Source organism: Acomys russatus, chromosome 24 (genome assembly GCF_903995435.1).
Source record: "Acomys russatus chromosome 24, mAcoRus1.1, whole genome shotgun sequence".
Lineage (NCBI taxonomy): Eukaryota > Metazoa > Chordata > Mammalia > Rodentia > Muridae > Acomys > Acomys russatus.
In genome coordinates, this window is record NC_067160.1 from 50,108,812 (window position 1) to 50,134,376 (window position 25,565).

At 48.8% G+C, this 25,565-nt stretch overlaps 2 protein-coding genes across 10 annotated transcripts in view; one reads left to right on the forward strand and one right to left on the reverse strand.

Annotated features, from left to right (window-relative positions):
• Positions 1–25,565, reverse strand: part of Rpl12 (ribosomal protein L12) — a 1,083,577-nt gene that overhangs the window by 851,374 nt on the left and 206,638 nt on the right. The gene's annotated exons all lie outside the window — the stretch shown is intronic.
• Ralgps1 (Ral GEF with PH domain and SH3 binding motif 1) overlaps positions 1–25,565 on the forward strand; it is a 254,600-nt gene that overhangs the window by 194,804 nt on the left and 34,231 nt on the right. For all 9 annotated transcript variants that reach the window (XR_007832900.1, XR_007832901.1, XM_051166238.1 and 6 more), the window contains exon 9: positions 23,772–23,909. Coding sequence is in view for 7 of the 9 variants with exons in the window: in XM_051166238.1 (XP_051022195.1) it covers positions 23,772–23,909 (138 nt within the window). In the remaining 2 variants the exon portion in view is untranslated. The remainder of the gene's footprint in view (positions 1–23,771; positions 23,910–25,565) is intronic.

Genomic DNA, 25,565 nt, shown 5'->3' on the forward strand with positions numbered 1-25,565 from the left:
TGTTGGCTCAAGTCAGCCGTGCTTTCCCCTGACCCTGGCAGACAAGGTGCATCATGGACTGTTGATCCTGCACCTGTGTTCTTACAGCCTCTTCCACCCTCTGGTCATCGTCCATGGGGGCAAGAAGTGGTGACTTTTGAAGTAGAAACTAGTAGCCTTCAAAGTTGAGGTTGTCCTCAGGGCCAGCAGTGTGCTGTCTTGGCTTGCCCTGCCTCCTAGGGAAGTTTGGCCAGGAGGTGGCTTGCACTGTCCTCTGATGACACGAGGCAGGTTGGGCAGGCAAGAATCAACAAGCCACTCCATGCCCTTGTGCCCAGGCAGTTGCTGACACAGCCTGTGGCCATAAGTAATGGCCAAATGGCCATTCCTAAGCTGTTGTCTTCCCTTCCAGGGCCAAGGCCTACTCTCCTGGCCCCTTGCAGGCAAGAACCCCACCAGCAATTGCATAAACACTACTGAGCCCGGCCTGCTACACAACCTTCAGGTGCTGAGAGCACCAGGACCAGCTCTGCTAGGAGAAAGTGTCTGATGGCTAGTGCCCTGGCCCACCGGTAGGGACTCTTTCCTGGGCCACTTGTAACTGACTGGTAGGCTAAGATGGGTGGACCAGCAGAGCAGGCAAAGGGGTGAGAAGAAGACCCTGCCTCCACCGGGACCTGGGCTGACTCTGATACCATGTGGGCCCTGCTCACCACTTCCAGGTGTGGTGCCCAGCTTGCCACCTTGCGCCCTGACCTCTGGCCTCCTCAAAGGCAGGACAGCTTGTGGGCAGAGTCAGGAAGAGCACAGTGCATTCAGGACTGCAGGAGTTCAGGGTCAGCCTGTGACTTCTGCTAACTGTCTCCTTAAGTTTATTTTATTCATATCTGTTTGTTCAAGCAATTGATGAACTTTTTTTTTTTTACTGCATATAAAATAGCACGAGTCTACATTTCTCTTCCACCTGCCACCCTTTTGTAGAATGCACCCACACTAAAAGGCCTGTCCCCACACCTGGCACAGTGACTCCACATACTGGTCACCTCAGTACATTACTGTCATGGTCACCATGGCACTGAGTCCACAAGAGCAGAGGAAAGCTTCGTGCCAGCTCCTCCTTCCTTCCCAGCCAGCTCATCCCTATTCTTTTTCTTTTCTTCCTGCTGAGAGAGTTGGTTTTGGAGCATCTGGAAGGCAGGGAAGTAGTTGAGTCCCTGACTGACAGGGTCAGGTGCTCAGGCAGTATCTGTCTCCAGGCTCTGGATCCATGGCACATTTATGTAAAGTCCTGTCCAGACCCCGGAGTCCACGCCCACTTCCTGGGGCCTTCCCTGTGCTGCCGTGTCCACCCTGACTGGGACCCTTTCACCTGCACTTAAGGGCAAGTGCCCTGGAGCCTTCCACCAACGGTATTCTGGGACCACAAAGAGCGTTTATGTCGCCACGTGTGCTTCTGTGAAGGACTGAATGCTGAGACTGAGTCATCCTCAGTGACAGAATGGTGGAAGAACTCACTCTGTTATATTTCTGGAATGATCATAATTTCCCCATTTCATCAAAAATGCTTTTTAGAAAAATCTTTAAAAATATATGATAGAGATACTGAGATAGACAAGCAAGGGGCAGCTGAGGAGATCCAGGGGTGGTATGGTGCGAGGGGCCAGAGACAGGTAGTGGAGTGGGGGAGTAGGAAAACCAGTATAGACAGACGGGCAAGTGCCTGGACAGTGCATCAGGAAGGCAGGCGCCTGTGGAGACAGCAGCTGGGCGGTAGGTGGAGGCAGATACAGGGAAAACCAACTCCAACAAAGGGAGTGAGGACGCAGAAGGGGACAGACTGTGCTGTGGACTACGGGTCCCTCCTGAGGCAGACCAGGTTCTGCTCAGGCTATGGGTGTTTCTTCCTACCATCCTTTGGCAATCTGTGCAGCAGCTGGAAGATGCCCCTTGTGATGGACACACAATGGGGCTTTGCTGGCTGGCACCAGCACAGGAGAAGTGCCTAGGCTAGGTGACAGTTGGATTGGGATTCAGGTGCCGAGCCTGCCATAATTCTTAATCTCCATTGGGAAGAAAATGAGAAAGTGAAGTCAAGCCTGAGACGTCCATCCAGATTGAAATGACTAACTTAGCCTTTGAAACACTTTTAAATTCACAAGATCATCCAACCAGTAGCCGTGGAAAGCTGCTTCCCTCCCTCGCTGTCTCGCCTTCTTGCTCAGCAACCCTTAGGGGTTTCTAGCGCTAGCTTGCCTTGTAACATCGAGCACCCCATGCTGCCAGGGAGCCCTGTGTGATCTCAGGCCAGGGGCCCAGAGTTGGAGTTTCATGGGCCAGTGAGATTTTAAAAAGAAACTTTGGGGACTCTCAAGAGGCTGCCAGGGTTGGTGTCCCCCCACCCCTTTGGTTTTGTTCGTTTGGTTTTTGTTTTGTTTTGTTTTGTTTTGGTAGGGGACCAACTCTCAGTTCTCATAGTCATTTCCTGGGGAAGGAATATTTTGACACCAGATCGTAAACAGGACATAATCTGAAAAATACAGTTGTCTCCCTACCCCGGTCCCCACCCCGGATGATTGGCAGCCATTTGCTACCACATTTTAAAGGATTTATTTTCTTAACGTATTTTAAAAACATATTTGCTTTAATTTCTTTTTGTGGCTGTCAGGGAACAGCTTCATGGTGTCAGTTCTCCTTCTGAAACTTCCTGGGCTCTGGGAGTTGGATTTAGGTAGCGAGACACATGTGGCTACCGTGAGCCTCTTCACCACTGAGCCATCTTGGCACCCCTGAAAAAGATTTTAACTAGCATAACATTTCACCATGTTTGCCTTTCATGTAAGGATAATGAGACGCTGTCCGTCAAATTTGTCATTTGGGGTTCACTCACAGCCCACTCTAGTGCCTGGTATTTGTCACAGTTAGTTATAAAGTCCAGCTTGGAATGGCACTCTTGGTGTCATCAGTTTACAGCCTGGTGCACACAGGCCACGGGCCTTCCCTCTTGTGTCCCCCAGTGTTGTCAGGCTAGGGAGAGTTAGGGGTCAGGCTAACGGGTAGGGTGCTTCTGGCTGTGAGCAGAGCAGACTCTTCCTCCCTGCCCCCCCACCCCCCTGCTGCATATGTGGAATGGGGTGCCTCCAAGAGGAAGTAGACAGACTGTCAGCTGTCCTGACTGACAGCCTGGGTGCATGGGCCCCAAGCTCTGAGTGTATGGGCCCAAGTGTCTACAAGATTTGGCGATCAAAACCCCTTAACTGTCTGGGTGATGGGACATGTAGCATAGAAGCATATTGTAAAGAAGCAAGACCAACAGGGGGCACTACACAGTGTTCTGGAGGATCAGGTGGGGTTCCTCTATACACCTAAGAGTTACTGTGAGCCACAGGCGTTTCAGGAACATGGTGGTCAGCCAGTTCAGTAACCGATCAGAGGGTGTGGCGGTCCCCATATTCAGGGAGGAAAGTACTGTTCTTTAGAGCTTTTGCACTCTTTGTTAGCAGGGTGAGTGTGAGTGCATGTGATTGTGTATGTGAGTGTGTGCTACTCTGAATGTGTGTATGTGTGTGTTGACACCTCAATGAGAGTGAGGCTTACATCTGGACGGTAAACACAGTGACTGCAAACAAGTTCATTGTAAAGGTGAACAAACAGCTGTGCCCGGTGCTGTAAGACATTTTAAAGCACTTAAAATCCCACCCCCTACAACCTGCAGCTCCCACATTCTGTCATAGGCTTTCAGCTTTCATTTTCTTAGCTGTTTCCCTGCTGTTTGACATAAAAACATCTCCAGTTTTCTGTTTTATTTTTGTTGTTAGTAAATTTTCCTATACTAAATTACCTTTGTGTCTAAGATGTTTTCTTCTCCCCTCTCTCCCCCACATCTCTTTTTGGAATTATTTCCTCCGAGTAAGTTCCAAGGAGTGGGATTACTTAGTCAAAAGATACTGGTTTTTTTGTTTTTTGTTTCCCCCCCTTCCCCCCCTCCCCCCGGCTTTGGAATTCCTAGAACCCTCCCCGAAGGGCTCACCCACTCACCCTGCTGTCAGCTGGATTTGCGTTTCCGGTTTCGCCACAGCTGCCCTAGCTCTCTGTGTTGGGCTAGTTTTCAATTAATGATGTAATGGCTATTACATGGCGGGTTATGTTTTTCCATTTGCATCTCATTGTCCCTTTCTCTGCTCAGAGTTGCTGCACTGTTCTGCCCTGGCTGCATGCAATGATGCCATTGACACCCCCAGCCTCAGGGCCCTAAGGAATGATGGGCATTCTTCCCTGTTTGGGTGGAAGGCATTTGGAGAGAAAGATGGTTGAAAGATGTTTAAACTGTAAATAAATTTGGAGACACCTCTTCTTTGGTCAAGGTGGTCCCAGCAATGTACGCAAACTCTGACTCTGAGAGAGAGTTTGTCTCATCTGAATTCCAGAACACAGAAGGTTACCACATGATGAGTGATTAAGGCAAAGATGGAAGGGTCCCCACCAAAACCAACTCTTGTCTTTCTAGGCATGCCCTGATTATCAAGGCAGAGTCTCTAAACTGGGGGCGAGACTCCTGATGACAAAGTCCCCTGCTGTATCAGTCCTCCAGGGAGCTGGCTCTTGAGCATCAAGATAGGTTGGACTGGGAAAGGGTTAGCTTGAGGTGAGTCCTAGTGCCTCCAGGGACCTCCATTGCCCAGTCCTGGGTATGAGCTTTACTCCTTCCATGCGTCCTCTGTGCCTCACATTCTTGTGACTGGAAGTTGGTCCCTCCACGTCTAAAGGGCTTTTTCTCTTCAGACAGCCTCAGCCCAACAGGACCCACATGAATGGGCAGCACAGGAGCACCCACGCCGAGCTTCTCAGGGTGACGCCTATGTGACTTTCTTGGTGACTTTAGGTGACATTGCAAGCTCTCTTACTTTGAAACCTGTTTCTCCTTATGTGATTATCATGGCAAATCCACAGTTTCACAGAGAAACGCTAAGACAGTAATAGCAGCTTGAGCCGACAGTCCAACTCTGGGTGTATATCCCAGAGAAACACAGCTCAGGCATTGAACAGAGCCACAAGGACTTGCTCATAGCAGCACCATTCACAGTGTGAAGCACAGAAGTACCAAGCACTGAGGATGTGCCGAATGCCACCAATGGTGAGTTTATGGCATGTGTGATTTGCCTCTCTTAAGATTACAATCATTGGGGAGGGGGAGGCTGCAGAGACAGCTCAAAGGTTAAGAACACTTCCTGTTCTTACAGATGACCAGGGTTCGATTCCCAGTACCCACATAGTGTCTCATAGCCATCTGTTAAGTCAATGTCAGGGAATCCAACTCTCTTCTGACCTCCATGGGTACCAGGCACACATCTGATGTACACACATATATGAGAGCAAAACACTCATACACTTAAAGCAATGTAAAATGCTTTTAAAGAATACAATAATGCTGGGTGCTATGTTGGCAGAATCAACAAAGGATCTGTAAATGATGGAAACAGAAATAATACAAAAAGAATGCAAGAGAAACCTTATACTCCAGATGGGATGTTTCTGCCTGTAAATCTGCTTTTCAAGAGAGGGCCACCTTGACCTTCAGAAGGACACCTACTCCATGTCCAGCACTACATAAATGCTTGTCTGTGGGCTCCCCTGGCAGCCTTCCAACAGCCTTTGCTCCCCCCATTTCACAGACCACAAAGCTGACCTGAGAGCCAGGAGGTACACTCACTCACCAGGCCCTGTGACACCCCGCATCTGGCACCCAGGCTTCCTCCAAGGTTCCCTGTTGGAGTGTCTCCGATAAGTACACAGTAACTTGCCTACTCCCAAAGGCTGCAGAGTCGTCCTTTTAATGCCTGCTTCTAAGACGAGATGACCATAGTCAACAGCTCTCTAGCTTTCTGGTTCAGCCAGGAGGGCTGCATAGAGGGACAGCAAGTTTTTCTGCTCTCGGGCAGCCTCTTATTTTGAGGCAGGGTCTGATGTCTGCCAGCTGGGTCTCACTCTCACTATGCAGCCAAGTATGACTGTGCTCTCTTAGCCGCTAGGACTCTAGGACTGCAGGCGTTCACCACCATGGCTGGGGTGCTGGGAAGTTAGTGCAGGGTCTCTTGCATACTAGACAGGCACTCTGTCAGCTGAGCTGTACCCCCATGCCAGCAGGCGTCCTCCTCACCCCACCTTTGCCTTGCCTCTCAGACTAGAGAGAGAATCCTGGGAGTTGTCAGCTCTCTGTAGGTGCTCGTGAACTCTGATGCACTCATAGATAGAGTGGCTGCTCCTGTGTGAGATCGCAGGCCTGACTTTGCCCCTGGCCAGGTTTGTGGTTTCAGACATGTTATATAACCTCCCAAGCCTTGCTCTCCTCATTTGGAAAGTATATGTAATGGCAGGGACTGGGCACGGCTTCCCCTTGTTGCTGTCACAGTTTGGTCAAATGATGGTCCTTGCCGTGCCATTGCTCACCGCCTGGCACCTCTGAGGGCCCCACAGAAGCAAGGGCTATGCTGGCCTGAGAAACACAGTGGGCTCCTCAAGGCATACTCGTTTACCTAAGAAGGGAGAGGCTCTTAGCAAGATGTTTCGGAAGTATAAATGCTAACAGATGTTCCTTGATGCTGCACAGCAGCTGCTGGTATATTTCTCATTATTGTTGATTTATTGAAAACTATGCAATGTCGCGATGCTCATCAGCCTATCACTGCCCACGCCACTGTGTAGGAACCAGGTCACTAGTGACACAATACTTTCTGAGAGACTGCAGCTTAGGAATAAGCACATTTTGTCGGGGGTTGAACAGTTCTCTTTTAGGTTTGGTGTGTGCAGATTTTCTCTTGTTCTCAAGACTAGAATTTTCCGTTCTTATGTAGGAGGACTCCCCATCTGTGATCCACAATGAGGTGCTTTCTGTATATCCCCATGGGGCCAGCTCCATGCTGGCTGTGGGGCTTTCATGGAACAGAGAAAGAATACATACAGGTATGTTCTTAGTGACAGACAGACATGGCAGGGTGTCTGGTGGTCCTCACTGTAGCGTATGAGGCTGGCACAGAACTTGGCAGAGACTCAGGGAATGGAGTCTGCTTGGTTCAGCCAGCTGTTTGGTGAATGGGAAAAAAAAAGTATACATTAATGAATGAATGAATGAATGAATGAAGTGCTGTGTGCCAGACAGCCCTGGTTTTGGTGCATCTCAAGGGGGAAGGGCAGGGAGGAGTAAGCTGCTGTCCAGTCTGTGGACAGGACAAGATGTGGGGCTAAAGAAAGGAGGGTATGTTGTGGGGAGCAGGAGCTAAGGCACGTGTCCATTCTTTGCAGCCTAGGCCTTCCATTTCTACTGATGCCACTAGCAGCACTCGGCAGCACTGAGCTGTGCAGGGCTGGGGAGGTCTATACCTTGCTTCATTTCATCCTTGCCCTGCAGGAGAGAAGCCCTCATCTCTGGCTCCCTACTCCTGAGGCCAAAGCATGGTCAGAGGGCCAGTGAGTGTCCTAAGGCCACTGGACGTAAGCCAACACAAGCCCGCAGGAGCTGGCTCTTCCCGTAGACCTCCTGGCTCCAGGGCCCCACCCTCTCTAGGTTGGCTTCCCACTGGCCACTTGATCCTGGAGCAGCTGCTGTCTTTCATGAGCCTGGCTGGCCTCCCACTCCCAAACCTAGCCTGTTCATTGGCCCCCACGGTGTCTTGCTGTCAACTTGCAGTACTTGAGATGAGAGATCTCCCAGGGCTGTGCTATGAGGTACATGCGTGGCAGTGCAGATCTCTGAGTGGAGGCTCTTCCTGAAGGAAGCCTTTGAGTCTGAATACCTGCGCCCAGCAACCTGGAGGAGCCAGGCCGCAGAAGCCAGCAGCAGCACTAATTCAGCCCTGGCTTCTGAGCTTTTAGTTCTATACACACTTGGAACTGAGTTGTAGGTCCTGTGCTGGCCAAAGACATTTCCAGTCCCCAGAAGGGTTCCACCCTCCAGAACCTGACTCAGGATCACACAGGTCAGGGACCACATGGCATGGCTGCAAAACTGGAAGTTCATGACTGAAAAGCAGGACCTCTGGAGCCACTAGCCCTGGCCTGCGGGCGAGCTGAAAACAGGACTACGGCCAGGCTGGGCCAGAGCGTGCCTCCTCTGACTGTTGGCTAGGGAGACTTTGGAAAACTCTGCTGCCCTTCTGAGTCCGCCCTCTGCAGGGTCACTGAGGGTAACGATGCTTCCCTTGTGGGCTGTCAGCAGGTCCACTAAGGAGACAATTCTCTGAAGCTCAGGATCTGGTTCAGGGCTGCCTTGTGACACAGAGTCAGAACAAAGCAGAGTAAAGCAGGGCTGCCTTTGGATCAGCTCTTCTGCTCCAGAATCAGACCTGAGGTCCAGTTAGGTCTGCCACACACTCACCATGTGACCCTAGACAAGCAACTTACACCCTCTGAGCCTCATTTTTCTCTTCTGTTAGATCCAAGACTCCATGAGATAATGCAGGCATGGGTCTCAGCTCAAAGCCCCAGCTGCTGCTTCCTCCCTCTGCTCTGAGGCTGTGCTATTGATATGGGATGTTCCTTTGAGTCCTGACTCTCCTGAGGTCCCTGAGTGTCGACCGCGGTCTTTCCAGCTCTGTGCCCCCTGCCACCAGTGACTCCTCCCTCACCATGGCCCTGCGGTGGACTCTGAAGGTTCTCAAAGACTCTCCTCTCTGGTGGCCCCCACACTGATACCACACTGTTGTCAGCCTCGATAGGTGCTTCCTGTAGGGTGTGGGCAGCAATTGGCACACTCTTGCTGTACATGTGTGACGTAGGCAAAGCACTGTTGCCCCATCAGAAACTGGCATTCACAGAATTGGCCTACTTTGTATGCAGCGACATCCATCCTCAGAGTGTACCATTATCACAGAGATCACATGCAACCCTCATAGCTCCCAAGTGCTTGTTTTATGACCCAGTGGTATGCGCAGCCTTCCAGCCTCCACAGACCTGACAAGGCAACGGACCTCAGATCTGATCTGCTAATGGCAAATTCAGAAGCTGATGTCAGCCGCCTTGGTCTGCAGTGAATTATACCCTTCCATGGATTTATATGGAAAAAGTGAGCTTTGACCACATTTTATGCTATCGGAAATCATACAGCACTACTTTGGGTCTTTATACCTAAGCACCATAATTAGTAAGGGAAAATATTTTTCTTCTTTAAAAAAATCAAGCCAGGTATGGTAGCATAGGCGTACAGTCCCAGGAGTTGGGACGTGGAAGCAGGAATGGCAGCGGTTCAAAAAAAGGTCACTATCCGTAACGTAGCCTGGCCTATATGAGACCTTGTCTCAAAAAAATAAATAAGCATATAAATAAACCAAAGAATTAAAGCAACTGGCACATCACCCAACACATACTATCACTCGTAGATAAACGATCCTTCCTGCTTCTTCTCACACAGGAAGCAGCTGGAAGGACAAGTATGGTCCTGCCAGTCTGGTGCAATATGAGTTCCAGTTGGAGCAAATCAAAGAGAGCCCCAAAACTTGATTGGAGCGCCAGGGGTCACCATCACGGGGTTTTAGGTTTTCCCTTTTCTCTGGACTTGTTTATTCACTGTTGGTTTTATTTTAATTCAGATGTTTAGCCAGTATGTGCCTAGGGACAGGGCTCTTTCCTGGAACTGGCTGAGTTCTGGTGGGGGACAGGCCGTGCCCTGGTCAGCTGTCTGTTCACAGGCCCCCAGTTTCCTCATGCAGGTTTCTTCCCTCGACCTTTTCCAAGGCACTGGAGTGACTTGTCAGGTTGGCCATCCATACCTGCCACACACGTTCCTTCCCATGGTCCCAGGCGGCTCCTTGTTGCCTCTGATGTTAATTGTTTCAGTTCAGAGGTTGCTGTTTGTTTGTTTGTTTGTTTGTTTGTGCGATGCTAAGGATCTAACCCCAAGTGTCATGCCTGTTAGAGCAGGCACTGTGCCACGGAGCTGTTCCCCTGCCTTAGTTCTTAAGTGTGCTTTAGCTTTTTGTTAGGGTTTTTTATTTATTTAACAGTTTTACTACAGTTTCATCCTTGCCTATCCTAGAAGCCTTGTCTTCTTGCACCACATTTCTAACACTGTATCCTAGAGCTTGGACCAGGCTGCGGAGGGCCGGATGCACCCTGCTTCTGTGGCCTTGGCTCGCTGCAGCCCATGACTTGCTAGTATTTTTCCACATCCCTTTGTTGGGTTTTCTTTCCATGGACTGTATCCTTGGATGTGGTGAAATCTGTTGGGCTTTGAGGTTTATCAGCAGACAGGCATTTGGGTTTCCCTCTGGGCATACTCCCATCCTCTTCTGCCAGTAGCAACCACAAGTGCATGTGAGCAGAGGGAACACGCAGCACACCACAAGCCCAGGTCAGCTCCTGCTAGGCAGCCCATTGTCTCTGCCCAAGCTTTTCAGTCTTCCTAGGCCTGAATCCCTGAGGCCAGGGACAACAAGCCCAAATGATCTCCCTTTAAAGAGACAGGGCCCAGAGTTGCTCAGTTTCTGTCCTGTACATCTGCCCTAAGCTCTGTTGAGCTTATTTGTAAATTCTAGCAATAGTACCTCCCACCCCAGTCTCAGCGAATGAGAGGCCTCTGTCTAGTGACAAGCTAGGGGAGCCTCTGTGAGGTGTCAGTTACATATCTCTATCCCCTCCTGGAGTTGTTGTCACCGTTGTTTTCCACGTAGCTATACCAAGTGTCCATTCTGTCTAGATCCTGTGGCAGCGCCTTACACGTGTATCATCTCCCTGAGTCTCCACAGAGGCCTGGGAGAGCTTTGGGCAGCAACGGAACCAATCATAAACTAGCAATGCTGGAGCTTGAACACAGATGCCTGGTGCTCCCACACCTTCCCTCCGGTGTGTGTGTGGAGTTCCGAGTGCCAGACATATCTGCAGCCACCAGTTCCTGCACTGGAATCCTATGTGGCCACTGTTCTCAGCACAAGTATCCTCTGATGGAGGCGGTGTTAACACCAAACCCTACTGGGACAACTGTATGCCATAAGGAGGAGGGGGAATGGGGTCAAATCGATGCAGGATAAAAGGACAAAGAAATAGGACAGGGTTCAAGGAGGGTACCAGGGATCCAGAGCCCAAGAGTTTAAGTGTCTTGGGTCACTGTCTAAGAAAATTGAGTTCCCAAGGGGGGACCTAGCCAGTGGTGGCTCAGTGGCAGAGTAGCCACAACACTAGTTTCTTTGGGTGCCCCCTGCTGGTTGGGTTGCAGACCCTGCCCACAGGAGTGGGCTGGGAAGCAAGGATAGGTCTGGGCCTGCTAGATCTGACTGAACAGCAGCTGCTTCTCCGTGGTGCTCTGGAGAAGGGTGGGGCTCACGGAGATGGTCCTGCCATACTGCACCCCCCAGCCACTGAAAGTGGCTTTCCTAAAACTTTCCGGAGGGGACTTGCATGTGTCCTGTCACTGTGAAGAGCCACAAGTAAGTGAGTACAGGCAGAGGACCTCAGGAGGCCTCCCGGGACACTGCTGTGAGATGGCTCTAAGGAAGTAGAGATCAGTTTGGATCTAGCTAGACCTCCAGAAATCTGCCCCTCATTTCCCAGAGAATGCAGGGAGATTGATGACGGAGGCCCAGAACATGGGGTCGGTTACAGTCTCCATTGAGTCATGAGTAAAGCCCACAGCTTTGTTATTCTTGGTGTACTTAAAGGCTAGGCACCAAGTGGCCACAGATCTGTGAGTGTATTAGGGGAAATGGAAAATACTTTGGCCACTAAAGCAGCCGTCTGTGAGCTCACTCTCTGGCTGGGATCCTGATGGCCTGGGACGTTCGGGGAGCCTTTCTGTGCACAGTAGCAGATCTCAGAGCCAGCGCTGGAAAGACACGCTTGGGAGTGTTTTCCTTGGCACGTGGCAGCCTCCGTTCTACCCAGTGTAGACACAGGTTTCCGAGGCTTTTCACTTTGGGAGTCATCTTTCATTTCCTTTGATGATGTTTGCACCTCTGGATGCTCTTTATGGCACTCAGAGAAGTAAGGGCGGTTAGCTTGGAGGTGACAGGGTGGCTGTGGAGAGGGATGCCGCCAGTGGCAGCTAGTCTCTTCCACCCTGAGGTAGCAGCATGTGTACATAAAGCCTTGGCGTTGGCCCCAGGTGGATCCAACTCTGTGCCCTGCTCTGTCCACCTGGATGGTGGGTCTGAAGAGTGTAGAGGCAGGCTGCACACTGCGCATGGCGTCCCTGCTATAACAGAAGGACGGTCAGCGGAGCCCAAGAGCAGAGACTAACGGGAGAGAGAGGCAGTCTGTGGGTCAGCAGTCCATCCGAGAGGCTGCAGAGGCAGCCCAGCAGCCAGGAAAGCCTCTCTCTACCGAGGAAAGGAAGGAAATTGAGAAAGATCCCAGATGCAGGCAAAGGGGGGGTGAAGAAGGGCCCCTGTGGAGAGGCCATCAGCAAATGGATGTGGTCCTCCAGCCACACCCTGATGACCAAGCCCTCGACCAAAGGCTGAGGGTGCTCCTAAAAGTCTCTTCCCAAAATGTGCTCACTCCTTTATTGGTAGGGGCAGGTGTGTGCTCTTTCAGGTGACCTGTAGCATGCATTTCAGATTGTGTAAGGTGTGTGCACTAATGAGGACACGCCCTCCTCCTCATTCTTCTTTCAGGACTCATGTAACCCAAAGAAACTAGAATCATGACATCTGAACATCAGCAGGGCAGACATTGACCTGGTAAAACTGAGCTTTCCCGTCTAGCAGTATTATTTATTTCATCTCTTATTTACATCTGATTTTATGTCCTTGAGAGTCTTTATGAAATTCTTTCATTCTTGGAAAAATTCATATTCTCAAATATTTTGATCATATTTACCTGCCTTATCCAACTCCTCCCATATCTACACCCACCTCCTTACCCACCAAATTCTGTGTTATCTTTTTAAAAACCAATCAAGTCCACTTTGTGCTGCCTAAATAATCTTGCATATAGAGCTATCCAATGCGGTTGAGCTACCAAGGACAACACCACCATGAAGAAAACTGTCCCCGCCCTCAGCAGCCATCAGTTGCTGATAGCTCTTCAGCCAGAGCTGGGCCTTTGTGTCTACCTCCCACTTCAGCGCTGGCATTTTGTCTGGCTTGAGCTCGCCAAGTCTTCTGTGCGTTCTTACAACCGCTGTGAATTCAGGTGAGGGGCAGCTCTGTGTGTCCAGAGAATGTGTTCCATTGTAGTTCACTCCCCCCATGACTCTTAGAGCCTTTCTGCCCTCTCTTCTGAGGTGATCCCGGAGCCTTGGAGGGAGGGGTGTAATACAGGAGTGACAACGTTTAAAGCTGAGCACTCCACAGCGGCCTGTTCTCATCATGTTGGCCAGTTGTGGGTCTTAAAAATGTTTTACTTTGTTAGTTTTGATTTTACTCATGGAAGTTTTGTGTTCTCACCTGAGAACAGGGAGACCGAGAAAAGACAGAGAGGGAGCATGCATTTACTTACTTAGCATGTGTGTGTGGACCCATGTGGGGCTCACAGGACAGCTGCCGGCATGGGTTTGTTCCAGGGATGGTGCCAACATCCCATGAGCCATCTCTCCAGCCCCACTCCTTTATTTCAGTAAAATGGATTATTCAGAGAAGGAGTAATAAGCCTGGAAATTTTCACATTTAATTTTAATAATGTGGTAAGACTTCTCTACCTAGCGTTTATGTGTATGCATCTGCTCATTTCTTTTTGAGTATACTTGCAGGTGTTTGGTATTTTTTGCCGTTCTGTTTTTCCATTACATTTTCCACATGACGACTGTTGGGTGTAAGAATGGTACTGGGGTTTTAGTTTGAGGTGTACTCTATTCTTCAGACTAATGTTTCTTCAGTTGGTTATCCTAAGTCGTCTCATTATAAACTGCTATGATAGCTGATCACATTATTTGCAAGCAGAGGCAGAGCACTGTGCACCTCTCATTACTTCACATGTTTGTCTTGTCCCGTTGGCTTGTGCATATGATAAGTTCGCAGACACGCTATACTTGTCCCTACTTATATTTCAATATTAGGAATACTGTTTGGTTTTCTTTTACTTTTGTTTTTGTTTTTGTTTGTTTATTTGAGATAGGGTTTTCCTATGTAAGTCCTGGCTGTCCTGGAACTCACTGTAGACCAGGCTGGCCTCAAACTCACAGAGATCCACCTGTCTCTGCCTCCTGAGTGCTGGGATTACAGGTGTGCATCACCACCACCCAGCTCTGTATAGTTTTCTAATACTCATCTCTCATCAAATTGAAGAAGTCTGCTTTACAATGCATTTTTAAAAGATGTATTTATTTATTATGTGTACAGGATTCTGTTTGCATGAACACTTGCACACCAGAAGAGGGGGTTAGATCATATTATAGATGGTTGTGAGCAACCATGTGGGTGCTGGGACTTGAACTTAGGACCTTTGGAAGAGCAGACATTGCTCTTAATCTCTGAGCCATCTCTCCAGCTTTACAATGCATTTTAAAGAATGGAATTAAAGGTGTCAAAATCATTTCAACATCTCTTGAGATCACATGATGTAATAAGATTGTCCTCTTGAAATAAACCTATCTGGCTTATAGGTATTTTTGTACTTTGATTATTTTATGAACTTATTTGAAAATATTTTTATTTTAATTGTTTTGCATGTATGTTGAGACATGTTCATGTATGTAGGCATGCATGGTAGCTAGAGGTCATTATCAGGTGTCTTCCTCAGTTGCTCTCCACTTTGTTTTTGAGGCAAGGTCTCCCCATGAATGTGGAGAAGCATTTTAGTTCAGTTAGGCTGGCTGGCCGTGAGCTGCAAGGATAGACCTGTCCCCATCTCTCCAGTGCTAGGATTGTAGCTGTGCACCACCACACCCAGTTGTAATCCGGTTCTTTTGCTTTCATGGCAAGCATTTTATTGACTGAGCTATCTCCCAGCCCTTCTTTCTTTTCATTCTTTTTGTAAAACATATTTTGCTTTTGATAATATAATATAGTTATATCATTTCCCCCTTCTTTTTCATCTTTTCTTCCCTTCAACCACTCTCATGTACCCACCCTTGCTGTATCTCAAACTCATGGCCTCTTTTACTTTAATTATTATTACACACACATACACTCATTCATACACAACACACACCCAAACACACACATACAGCCCCTAAGAAACACATACACACACACACACACACACACACACACACACACACACACACACACACACACGGCCTCCAAAACATACACATACAAGTAATCTTATGTGTACTAAGGAGGGTGAGAACTTGCCTGTGGCTCTAAGGATAAATATTTAGAAAGTAGTTAGGGATTGTGCTGGCTTAGTAAAGTGGTGGTTGTAGGTTCTCCTCAAAGGCCTGGGGACATGACTTCCCCTTGCTGAGCTGGTCTTAAGTGCAACTAGAGAGCTGTTGGTTACCCCCAGGCATGTGCCACTACTGCACCCTTAGGGTTATCATGCCATGCTGGCCAGAGCTGGGTGGGACTGTTGCCTGCTTCCCTCCTTTGGGAGATTTCACGGTGCCCTCTGGTAGCAGGAAAGCTAGTCCTCTGGGAAGAGGCTTCCGTGTCAGATCCAGCTGGAGTCCTCTGGGTCCCGTGTCCTAAGTGTATAGTGTTTTCAACAGTGGGGACTTACCTTTCACCTCTGGGGGGCAACCAAGGGCAACAGCAGTAGCCTGTAACATTTTGGGAATCTCTTGGACATCCCCGGCCAACAACTCAAAAGAGGGCTTTTCACACCTGGTGTTGGTCTGTGGCTCTGTGGGCTGCATTGTCATCTGACCTCTTTTCATTCTTCAGGTAGCACCAGTGTCCCCCTTTTGTGCTACCCTTGCTAGGCTTTACTACAACAGATATACCACTCCTAAAAAAAAGAAAGAAAGAAAGAAAGAAAGAAACTCTAAATAGTTCTGGCTGTCTTTGTGCGAGGATGCTGTGGACATAGTGCCCAGGCTCCTCTGGAGGTCTTGTGGATGAGTTTCATTCAGCGAGTTGGTTTCCAGCTTCTCAATTATAGCAGCTTTCTTGTTGCTAAGATTTTCTCTCTTTTTGGTTATTACAAAGGTTTTTTGGTTATTGAAAAGTTTGTCTCTTCCTGACACAATTTTGAGAAGACAAGCTTTTTCTCCTAAGCATTCATTTCACCTATCTTTGTTTTCCTTACTTTTGCATGTCGTACATACATGTAGACAATGAAACACGGTCACATCTACTCCCTTCCCTGCCTTCAGCTTCTTTTCTTCCCCCAACACAGCCCCTGCAATTCCATGCCTTTTGTTGTAGTTGTTTGTTTTTTGTCGAGATAGGGTATGTCTGTGAAGCTCTAGCAGTCCTGGACTTGCTTTATAGACCAGGAAGGCCTCAAATTCAAAGATCCACCTGCCTCTTGCCTCCCAAGTGCTAGGAATAAAGGTGTGTGCCACCACGCCTGGCATATTCATGCCATAATTTTAAAGTGGCGCACTGAGTTCATGTATGTGCATGAGTGGCCCATCCACTGGAGCATGGGAAACCGACCAGTGACTCCATCCTCAATAGAGAGTGATCCTCCTCCCCAGCAACCACCCCTGCCAGTCGCTCCTCGGTGTGGTGTGGAGCCTGGCGGTTGGTCATCCACCCCCGCTGTGGCAGGCTTTTGGCTAGCTTGGTCTCATGTGGGTAACTTCAGCTGCTATGAGTTTATACACCATAGCTGTGCATGTCCAGAAGAGAGCAAGTCACAGCTCTACTCTCTGTCCTCTTCTGTGATGTGCCTGAGCCTTGAAGGTGGTGCAAGGTGGAGATGGGGGAGGGAATTGATACAGATAGATGTCTTGCCTAGGGCTGAATACTCAGCCTCTCTCTCTCTTTAACATGATATTTTAATATTAGTGGTGAATTTCACATAATGCACCCCAATCATCCTTACTTCCTAATTCTTCCAGACACTCACTCCCCCAACCCACGGCTAAAAAAGAAAAACCTAATTTGTGTTGTTCATATAGTCACTGGAGCATGGCCAAAGACCCTTAAAGAAAAGTGAGCCCTTCCCCACCTGCAACTCCAGAAGCCATCTGTTGTGGAGAGCTACACTTGAGTATCCTTACCACAATGTTTACACATCCTCTTTGATGGCTTTCTTCTAGGGTGTTACTTTTGGGGGGGTTGTCACAGAAGCCTTCTATGTCTCTCTTTCTCAACTGTGATTCTGCAGGCATCGGTACCGCTGTAGAAGACACTTCCTTGCCCTTCACAGTCAGCAGCAGCATGGACTGTAGACATCCACCTGGCCTCTGGCGCTAGCACATTCCATGGGCCTCAGCATGGTCTCTGGTAACAGTTTGGGCCACGGACACCGGCATGGTGCCCAACAGCAGCATGGACATCAACATGGCTTCAGGTGGCAGTGTCTTATTCTCACACTGACGTTCTCCATCTTTCCAGTGATGCCTGTCCACTCCAAACAGAAGCTTCTGGGACCAAGGCTGAAAGGAGCCCGGGTCTATGGGTAGAAACATGGATATTTAGAAAGTATTTTAACTTCCCTGCCACATTTGGGGTCACAGCCCCCTCTCATCCCTACTTCTATGCCAGTCTTTCTTATTTCATCTCCCCCTTATTCATATGTATTGAAGACTTGACTGCTTTATCTTTTCTTCTTCTTCTTTTGTTTGTTTTTGTTGTTGTTTTTTGAGTCAGGATTTCTCTGTGTAGCCCTGGCTGTCCTGGACTCACTTTCAAGACCAGGCTGGCCTCAAACTCAGAGATCTGCCTGCCTCTGCCTCCTGAGTACTGGGATTAAAGGCGTGCGCCACTACCACTTTTTTTCCCCTAGATTAAACTTCACTTTTATTTATCACTTCTAATTTTAAATTTTTATGGGCCAAAAGATAGTTCAGTGAGGAAAGGAACTTGCCACCAAGGCCGGCCACCTGAGTTCCATCTTCAGACCCACGTGGCAGGAGCTGAGCGCCCACTTCTGCGAGCTGCCCTCTGACTTCCACATGCATTTTGTAGTGTGCACATGCAGACACATATACAGAAATAAAGAACTGTAATTTAAACTTTTAGTTGTTTCTGCTCTTGTGGTTTTATTTGTGCTCCTTTTGTTTTTCTATTTCTATAAAACAGTTTCCCTTTTTAGCTGAAGTGTTAATATAAGTATTTTCAGCTGTATTTCTTTTCTCAGTTATAAGACTTTGCATCGTATGTGGATAGTTTGTGATTTTCTTTCTTTCTTTTCTGAACAATTTGGTGGATTTACCCCCTCTCTTCAGTATAGTTATTTTCTAAAATTTGTTTTCATTCCCAGGGCAGAGGAGGGAATGGAATTGCTCCAGGCCCACCAACCACATGGGTTCTGAGTGTGGGAGGTAGGATTTCTCCCAGAGGAAAATCAGGACTGTTTCCAGAAGTTAGGAGTAGGGTGTTGGGCAGGCCAGCACGTCAGCTTCTTTTCTTTTGCCAATAAAGTTACTGAAGGATCAAGTGAGATAGTTTACACAGCACAGTGTCCAGTGCAAGAAAGTCCGATAACAGTAAACAGATAGGGGCCTCCCCTCACCCTTCCGAGTGCTGATCCGAGCCAGGCACACACTGTGCCTTGTGGCTCTCTGGGGTCTTTCTGCTCACTGTCGTTGGCCTCCTCACACCTGTAGAGCTCCAGGTCCTACTCAGGGCGTGAGGAAACCTGAGTCTGTATCCTCACTTCACCTAGGGAGTCTGGAGGGGATGTGAATCTCCCACACCCCGGGGTTCTGTCCAGGCTACAGGACTTTGTCCACGTGCCTTTGTGATCACTAATGAGGCCATGTGCTCAACTAGAAACCATGGCTTCTCCCCACCTGACACGTGACTGTTCGTTCAGGCCCCTTGCTGAAGGCCTGGGAAACATTTGTCTCCTGGCTGTCTGAGGCCACAGACTTCCCATAAAGATCACTCTTTAGATGAGGATTCATGCTGGAGTCCCCAGTTTGCATGATAGATGTTAATTGGCAGGCATTAATTAATGCAGTCATATCCATCCTCTCAGGGAGCCGGGGTGCCCGCAGACAGTGGGTCTGCTCAGTGCTGTCTTCAAAACCAACGCAAACCACGCAAACTCTAATGAGCAGGCACTCTGTTATTTCTTTTGGAATTTACCAGGGTGGTTTGTGGGGTGGAACCACACAAGTGTAGCTCTGGGTGCCAGCTCCTCATTTCTGAACTCTGAAAGTCATCTTTTCAGGCAGAGCAAAAGGAGCGTGGAAAAAAGTCTTTCAGATTTTGAAAAGAGAAAATAGAAAGCGGTAAAATGGAAAAGTGGCATGCTCTCCTGCCGGGCAGGTTTCTTTTCCCCTCGACACAGCAGAATTTTCCATATTGAAAAGATAGCTGTGTGAGAAAAACCAAAACCAGACCGGGGCTGGAAGTGAGACAAGGCGGCCATGAGAGAACAAGGACACAGTGAGTCGTCCCCGGCTTGTGGGGCGCTGGGCCAGCTGTGGACGTTGGCTCAGCTGGGCTGCCTGCTCCCTGCTTGCAGAAGGCAGGGCTTCTCTTAGGAGGCATCTCCTTTGTCAGCGGGTACAAAGGTGGCACAGGGCAGACACGAGGACTAGGGAACCATTTGCCTCAAAGTGGACACTGGGGCTGTGCTGGCTGGCCACAGTGCCCCCAGGTGGCAGGCTGCAGCTCCACTCCTCACACCCCCAGCGTAAGCTGGCACCCTCTTCTTGTGCCAGCCCATGCCTCCCAGACCATTCCCCTAGCACTACTGTCAAGACAGGCCCAAATTCTCGCCCCTATCTACTCAGAAGCTGTGGAAATTTGGCCCACTCCTTTTTCCTCCTAAGCCTCAGTTTTTAGTACAGTGTGGGCAATGAGAGTAGGGAGTTGCAAAGGAGTCCTAAGACCAGCAGCACCCCACCCCGCCACCTCTATGACAGACAGTGGTGGTTCCCATCCCATAAGCACCCCCTCCCCACGTCAGTACCTCACAGTCTAGCCTGGTCCCTTGGCACCTCTCATCCCCACTGCAGCCAAAGCCAGTGGCTGGTCCAATTACTGTCTGTGGTAGTGGGCCAGCAGCACAGTGTCATCTGCTGCAGTCACTGTCTAAACAGGAACAGGAGCCGTACTGTCCCAATCCAGATGGGCTCCCAGCACTGGTCCAGCTGCAGGGTGGTCCTGTGTGGCTGGTATCTGGGTACCTACCATCCATGGTTATGGCAGTTGTAGCCAGACCGTCCCTCCCATGGACATCCCTCCGCTACTCCTTGTGGGGCTGTGTGGCAGAGCTGGCAGGGCCCCCAAGTCTGGGTGGGCCACTGATGTAAGACCTGAGACAGATGTGCTCAGGCAGGCCTGGTATGTGTAACAGGAGGGAGTAGCCACAGCCCCACTATGAGCCCCTCTGGAGAATGTTAATCCCAAAGTAGAAAAGAAAAGAGCCACAGCCTGGGCTCCCTTCCCCCGGGTCAGCTGTTGTACGGCTCCATCCTACCTCATTGGCTTCCAGGTACTGCAGTGAAAAGAGACTAACAGCATGGCGCTGGACAGAGCTGTGAGTGAATCCTGCCTTGGCCACTGTCCCAACTATGTGGCCTAGGAGAGCAATGCAGCCTTTTCTGCCTTCTGTCTCTTGTCCACAGAAGAGAGAATGTGGATTCATGGTGGCAGCATTGTCCTTGCACAGCAACAGTCTGGCCACATCTAGACCAGGGGGTAGTGAGTGCTTAGTAAACCTGGGTCAGCATCTTTTTTTTTTTTTTTCTTTTTTTTTGACAAGGTCTCATAAAACTTGGCCTGGTCTTGCCTCACACTCACTAAGCAGCTATGTTTGACTATGAATTCCTGATCCTCCTGCCTCCAGAGTACTGGGAATAAGGCTCAGGGCCACACTGTCCTTTTGGTGCAACACAAGGGAGTCTCCAAGTAGAGCTGTGTCTGAGCAGAGCCCACTGTGTGCTTTGGAGACCAACAGGATGACTCCAGGGCTACATCCCAGCAGAGCTGCTGCAGATCCCAGTACGCAGTGGCGAGACTATACAGCCCTTTATCTTTTCCCAGCCTCCTTCTCCCACGGGTGATGGTCAAGGAAGGGACAGGGCTTCACAGCAGACCCAAGGAAACCTCAGTCCCCTCCTCCTGCTCTGCTCCTGGGCTGAGCTGCTGCCCGGCCTCTGAGTCAGCCAAGCTGGAGTCTGCACACTGCATCTGGAACCACCCCACCCCATGGCGTACGTCCCTCCACCCCCGCACAGCACCGGCCGATGCTTTTTGTTGTGGTCTCAGCCATAATGGGATTTTCAGGATTGCCACGAGTCCTCAGGGAGGTAACTGAGTTACATTTTTTGAAAAGGAGGAGGAAAACACTAAGTTCAAGAGAAAGACTAAGACTGTGAATTCAAACCCACCACCCTTAGAATGTTTACTCAAGGAAAATTATTACCAATTATTAAAAATTGGAAAACAGTGCCATCAGAAGGCAAGGAACGGACATGGCCCCTGCGAGGAGTGCCAACAGATGCTTCTGTGACTTGATGGTTTCCCGGAACAATGTGCAGCTATTTTAAAAGCAGATGAGTGACTCATGGTACCCGGGCCCCCGAGGTCCTCCGTGGTGGAAGGAAGCCTGTGTCGGAGGAGGAAGCCTCGGTCCCATCTCTGTCGCTTTCCAGCTGTGTGGCCTTAAGCCAAATTCACATCCTCTCTGAGCTTCCTTTTCCTCCCTTACAGAGTGGGCGTTTGGAAGGATAAATCAGAAAATGAGCATGTCCCTGGCGTGGTGGCGCATGCTTTTGATCACAGCACTCGGGAGGCAGAGGCAGACGAATCTCTGTGAGTTCCAGGCCAGCCTGGTCTATAGAGCAAGTTCCAGGACAGCCAGGGCAGTTACACAGAGAAACCCTGTCTTGAAAAACCAAAGAGAAAAAAAAAAAAAAAAAAAAAAAAAAAATAGAGTGTTTCTTCAAACAGATTGTTTTGCAACACAATTATGTATCATATGAAAATATACAATGCATGAAAGACATAACTATACATATGTAAGATATAACATAATATATAACTCATTTGTAATACTTGACATTGGTCAGGGTTTAGTGTATAAACATTTTGATAAAGTTAACTTATATGTTCTAAAGCTAACATCATTTTCTGACTATGAAAGTCCCTTTAGGGTTTACTACATTTCAAATTATTAAATGTAGAAATTTTTATATTTTTCAAAGGTTTATTTTTGTTATTTTAAATTATATGTATGTGTGTACACACTGGGGCATGTGCATGTGAGTTTAGGTGCCACAGAAGCCAGAGGAAGCTGGAGTCACAGGCAGTTGCAACCTGTCTGTCATAGGTGCTGGAAACCAAACGTGGGCCCTCTGCAAGTGGACAGGCATTCTCCTATTCATCTTTCCAGCCCTAGAAATCTTGAAAGCAAGGGGAGCACCTCTTGGTTCTGGCTGTGGGCATGGAGGATGTCAGATGCCTGCCTGCAGGCTCCTCCTTCAAATACAGAGCTTTGGGCACACTGCATTTCATAGAAGTATTGTTTTTGTCTGAGTTGTCAATGCTATGCAGACAGATTTTGTTTTTTTAGTTTAGATCTATTTTTAACTTAGAAGTTTCTTATGTGCGTGCTTTCCAGGGGTTGTGTTTTTTTCTGTACTTCATTCCTAGGTGGAGCATGCTAAGGTCAAAGACTGTGGATAACATGGCATTGACCATGTTAACTTACAGGGCGTTCCTTTGGGGTGTAGCACTCCTGGCTGGTTGCAGTTTGTTTGTTTGTTTGTTTGTTTTTCAAGACAGGGTTTCTCTTTGTAGCCCAGGCTGTGCTGGACTCACTTTGTAGACCAGGCTGGCCTCAAACTCAGAGATCTTCTTGCCTCTACTTCCAAAGTGCTGGGATTAAAGGAGTGTGCTACCACCACCAGGCAGACATAGTACTTTTTAAAATTCACTTTTTATCCCTGGTGGTTTCTTGCTTTATGTGTTTAAATGTTGTGTTGTCTCATGAATAGAAATTTGGAGTCATTGAATCATCTCCATCAAGTCTGTTTTCATCCATGTCAGTCATTTCTCTTTGTCTTGATCATTTTTTCTGTCCTCAGTTCTTTGCATTGCTTCTCCTGCCCAGTCCCCTTGTGTTGGCATTACTCATGGAGGGCTCCTGGAAGGACACTCCATCCACTTCTCTCTAATATCCCTAGATAGTCTGCGGTGTGGCTTTGTAGTCAGTCAGCTGATAGCTGTGTAGAGGTTCAGCCTGAAGAGCCAGGCCCCTGCTCGTTCACCTTCTCACACAGGTGACTTGTATGGAGACCCCACCCCCACCCCAACCCATCACTGGCCATTAGAGTACCATTTTTGCATCATGCCTTGTTTCTTGTTAAGCATCTCAGAAGACATCTCTGCCCACCATTGGCTTTTGTACAGAGAAGTATCTCATTCTTAACTTCTGTCCATTCATTCATAATTGTGTGCATGTGTGCACACATGGGGGCAGATAGACAAATAGGTAAATAAACAATTACAAACCACAAAAGCTGTTCTCCTGGGCATGGCAGCTTCAACTTAGTTATTACACTTCACCAGTCATTAAAGAGTGGGCTACTATTTTCCATTTGGACAATATGTACAAAACCTTGTTGTTGAAGACTGCAAATATGACATGCTAGAATCTTCCAGCATCCTTTTCGGTCATTGCTCAAATCTCTATACAGTTGAGCATGAGAAATGAGTCAGTCAGAATTAGAATTCAAGTCCAAACAGTATGTTCAGTTTCCACAAGTTGCCCTTTATGCCTTCTTGCAGAGGGCACTGTTTAACTCCAGGATTCGTAATACAGCCTACCATAATGAGAGTCTTCTCTAATCCTAGGCATCTACCTTCTGGATTTGATCTACATTGACTCTGCATACCCTGCTTCTGGCAGCATCATGGAAAACGAACAAAGATCCAACCAGATGAACAACATCCTCCGGATCATTGCTGATTTGCAAGTTTCCTGCAGCTACGGTTAGTTCCTTAGTGCTAGAACTGTGAAATATTGGATTGTTGCAGCCTGGACCCAGCACTTTGGCCACCAGAAAGCTCCAGGAGTCAGGTTAGCCCCACAAAGCTCCACATTGTGGTATCTTGAGCTTCAGACATGGGCTAGCCCTTTCATACATCTCCAAAGACTCCATGTACCAGATGCTGCTGTTGCTTAGTTACACACGAGGAACACAGTCTGACCACTAGATTACATGTCCAGTGAGTAGCATGTCCCAGGTCTGGGTGGCTCTGTTCCATTTATCTATGAAGAGCCTGGTGGGCTCCCAGATGGCTCTAATTCAAGTGAGTGGATTTGGGTCCAGATTCCTTCTGTATGTAGCTCTTCCATCTGAGTCCCCTCATAGGCTCTGCACTGGGCTGGCAGAGGTAAGAAGAAAGAAGCTGATAAGAGCAGTTTGTTGGCCAGACTGACAAAGGGCACGCATCACCTCTGCCACAGGAGGTTAGGACCTGTAGTCTAGCTGTGGACCTAAATAGAGATATTTGGTAAGCAACTGGCTAGGCTCTACTGCGTATGGCAGATGCAGAGAGCAAGCACAATGGCAGGTGCCTGGAACACACAGGGAAGCTCACTGAGAAGGATGCTGAGTGGGCCGTCCACGTGGACACCAGTTTTATACAAGACCGTGACCTTGGTGTGGAGGCTAAACGTGTGTGAGGTACCCTAGTCCTTTGTGAGAAGGAGCAATGAACCAGGCAGGGAGTCCACAGCGACAGGGAGAATGAAGAACAGAGCTGCAAGCTGGCCTCTCTGCCTCAGGTTTTCACAGCATGGGGGGTGTGAGAAAAAAGACAGTTCTACCTGCCATACAGGGTGTGAGACCACTGGCTGCTTCTGCTTGGGAGGAACACAGGGAGAACAGCAGTCACCACATCTCAGGGAAGGATAGGGTCCACAGCGTAGGCCAGCTCTCCTCAGAGGCCTGCACTGCCAGAGCGGCATGCTTGTTCTGCAGCCTCCAAACACTCTCAGTGTTCTTCATAGTCTGCAGGCGCAGACCCAGCCTCAGAGTCACACGGGGAACAAGTCTCAGTGCCACATCTTGAAAAGTCCCTTTCTCCTCGCTGTAGATTGCTCATGTGTGAAAACAGGGCCACACCCAGTGCCTAGCCTCCAGTGTGTCCCAGAATTTCCCAGAACCCCGAGGAGGTGCATCCTTGTCACTGTGTGTAGACTGTGCCAGCCACTATCAGTTTGGAAAGCAGGTGCCACTGTCCGCATTTCAGGGATGATGATCCCACCAAAGACTTAGAGGGACCTTCAGAGCCTGCTCCCTCTCTACAGCCTCTCTCCTTGCATGTCTGCCCCCTCTTCTTAGGAGGAGTACATGACAGTCAAAGTCTAAGGAGAGTGAAGTGGCTAGGCCCAGTGGCTCCAGGAAGGAGATGACACGTGTGGGACCGGCCTCACAAGCTAGAGTTAAACCTGGCCTTGCCACCTCTCAGTGATATGACCTTTGTAGATTGCCACCACCTCTCCTATGTATGGTGGGAACAGCCTTTTCCTACACAAGACAAAGTGAACAGATGTCTGTCACATGGCACAGAGCTGCCATCCTGGTTGGACGTCTGTGCTGGCTGGGATGGCCTTGCGTTCACGACACACAGAAGGAGGCT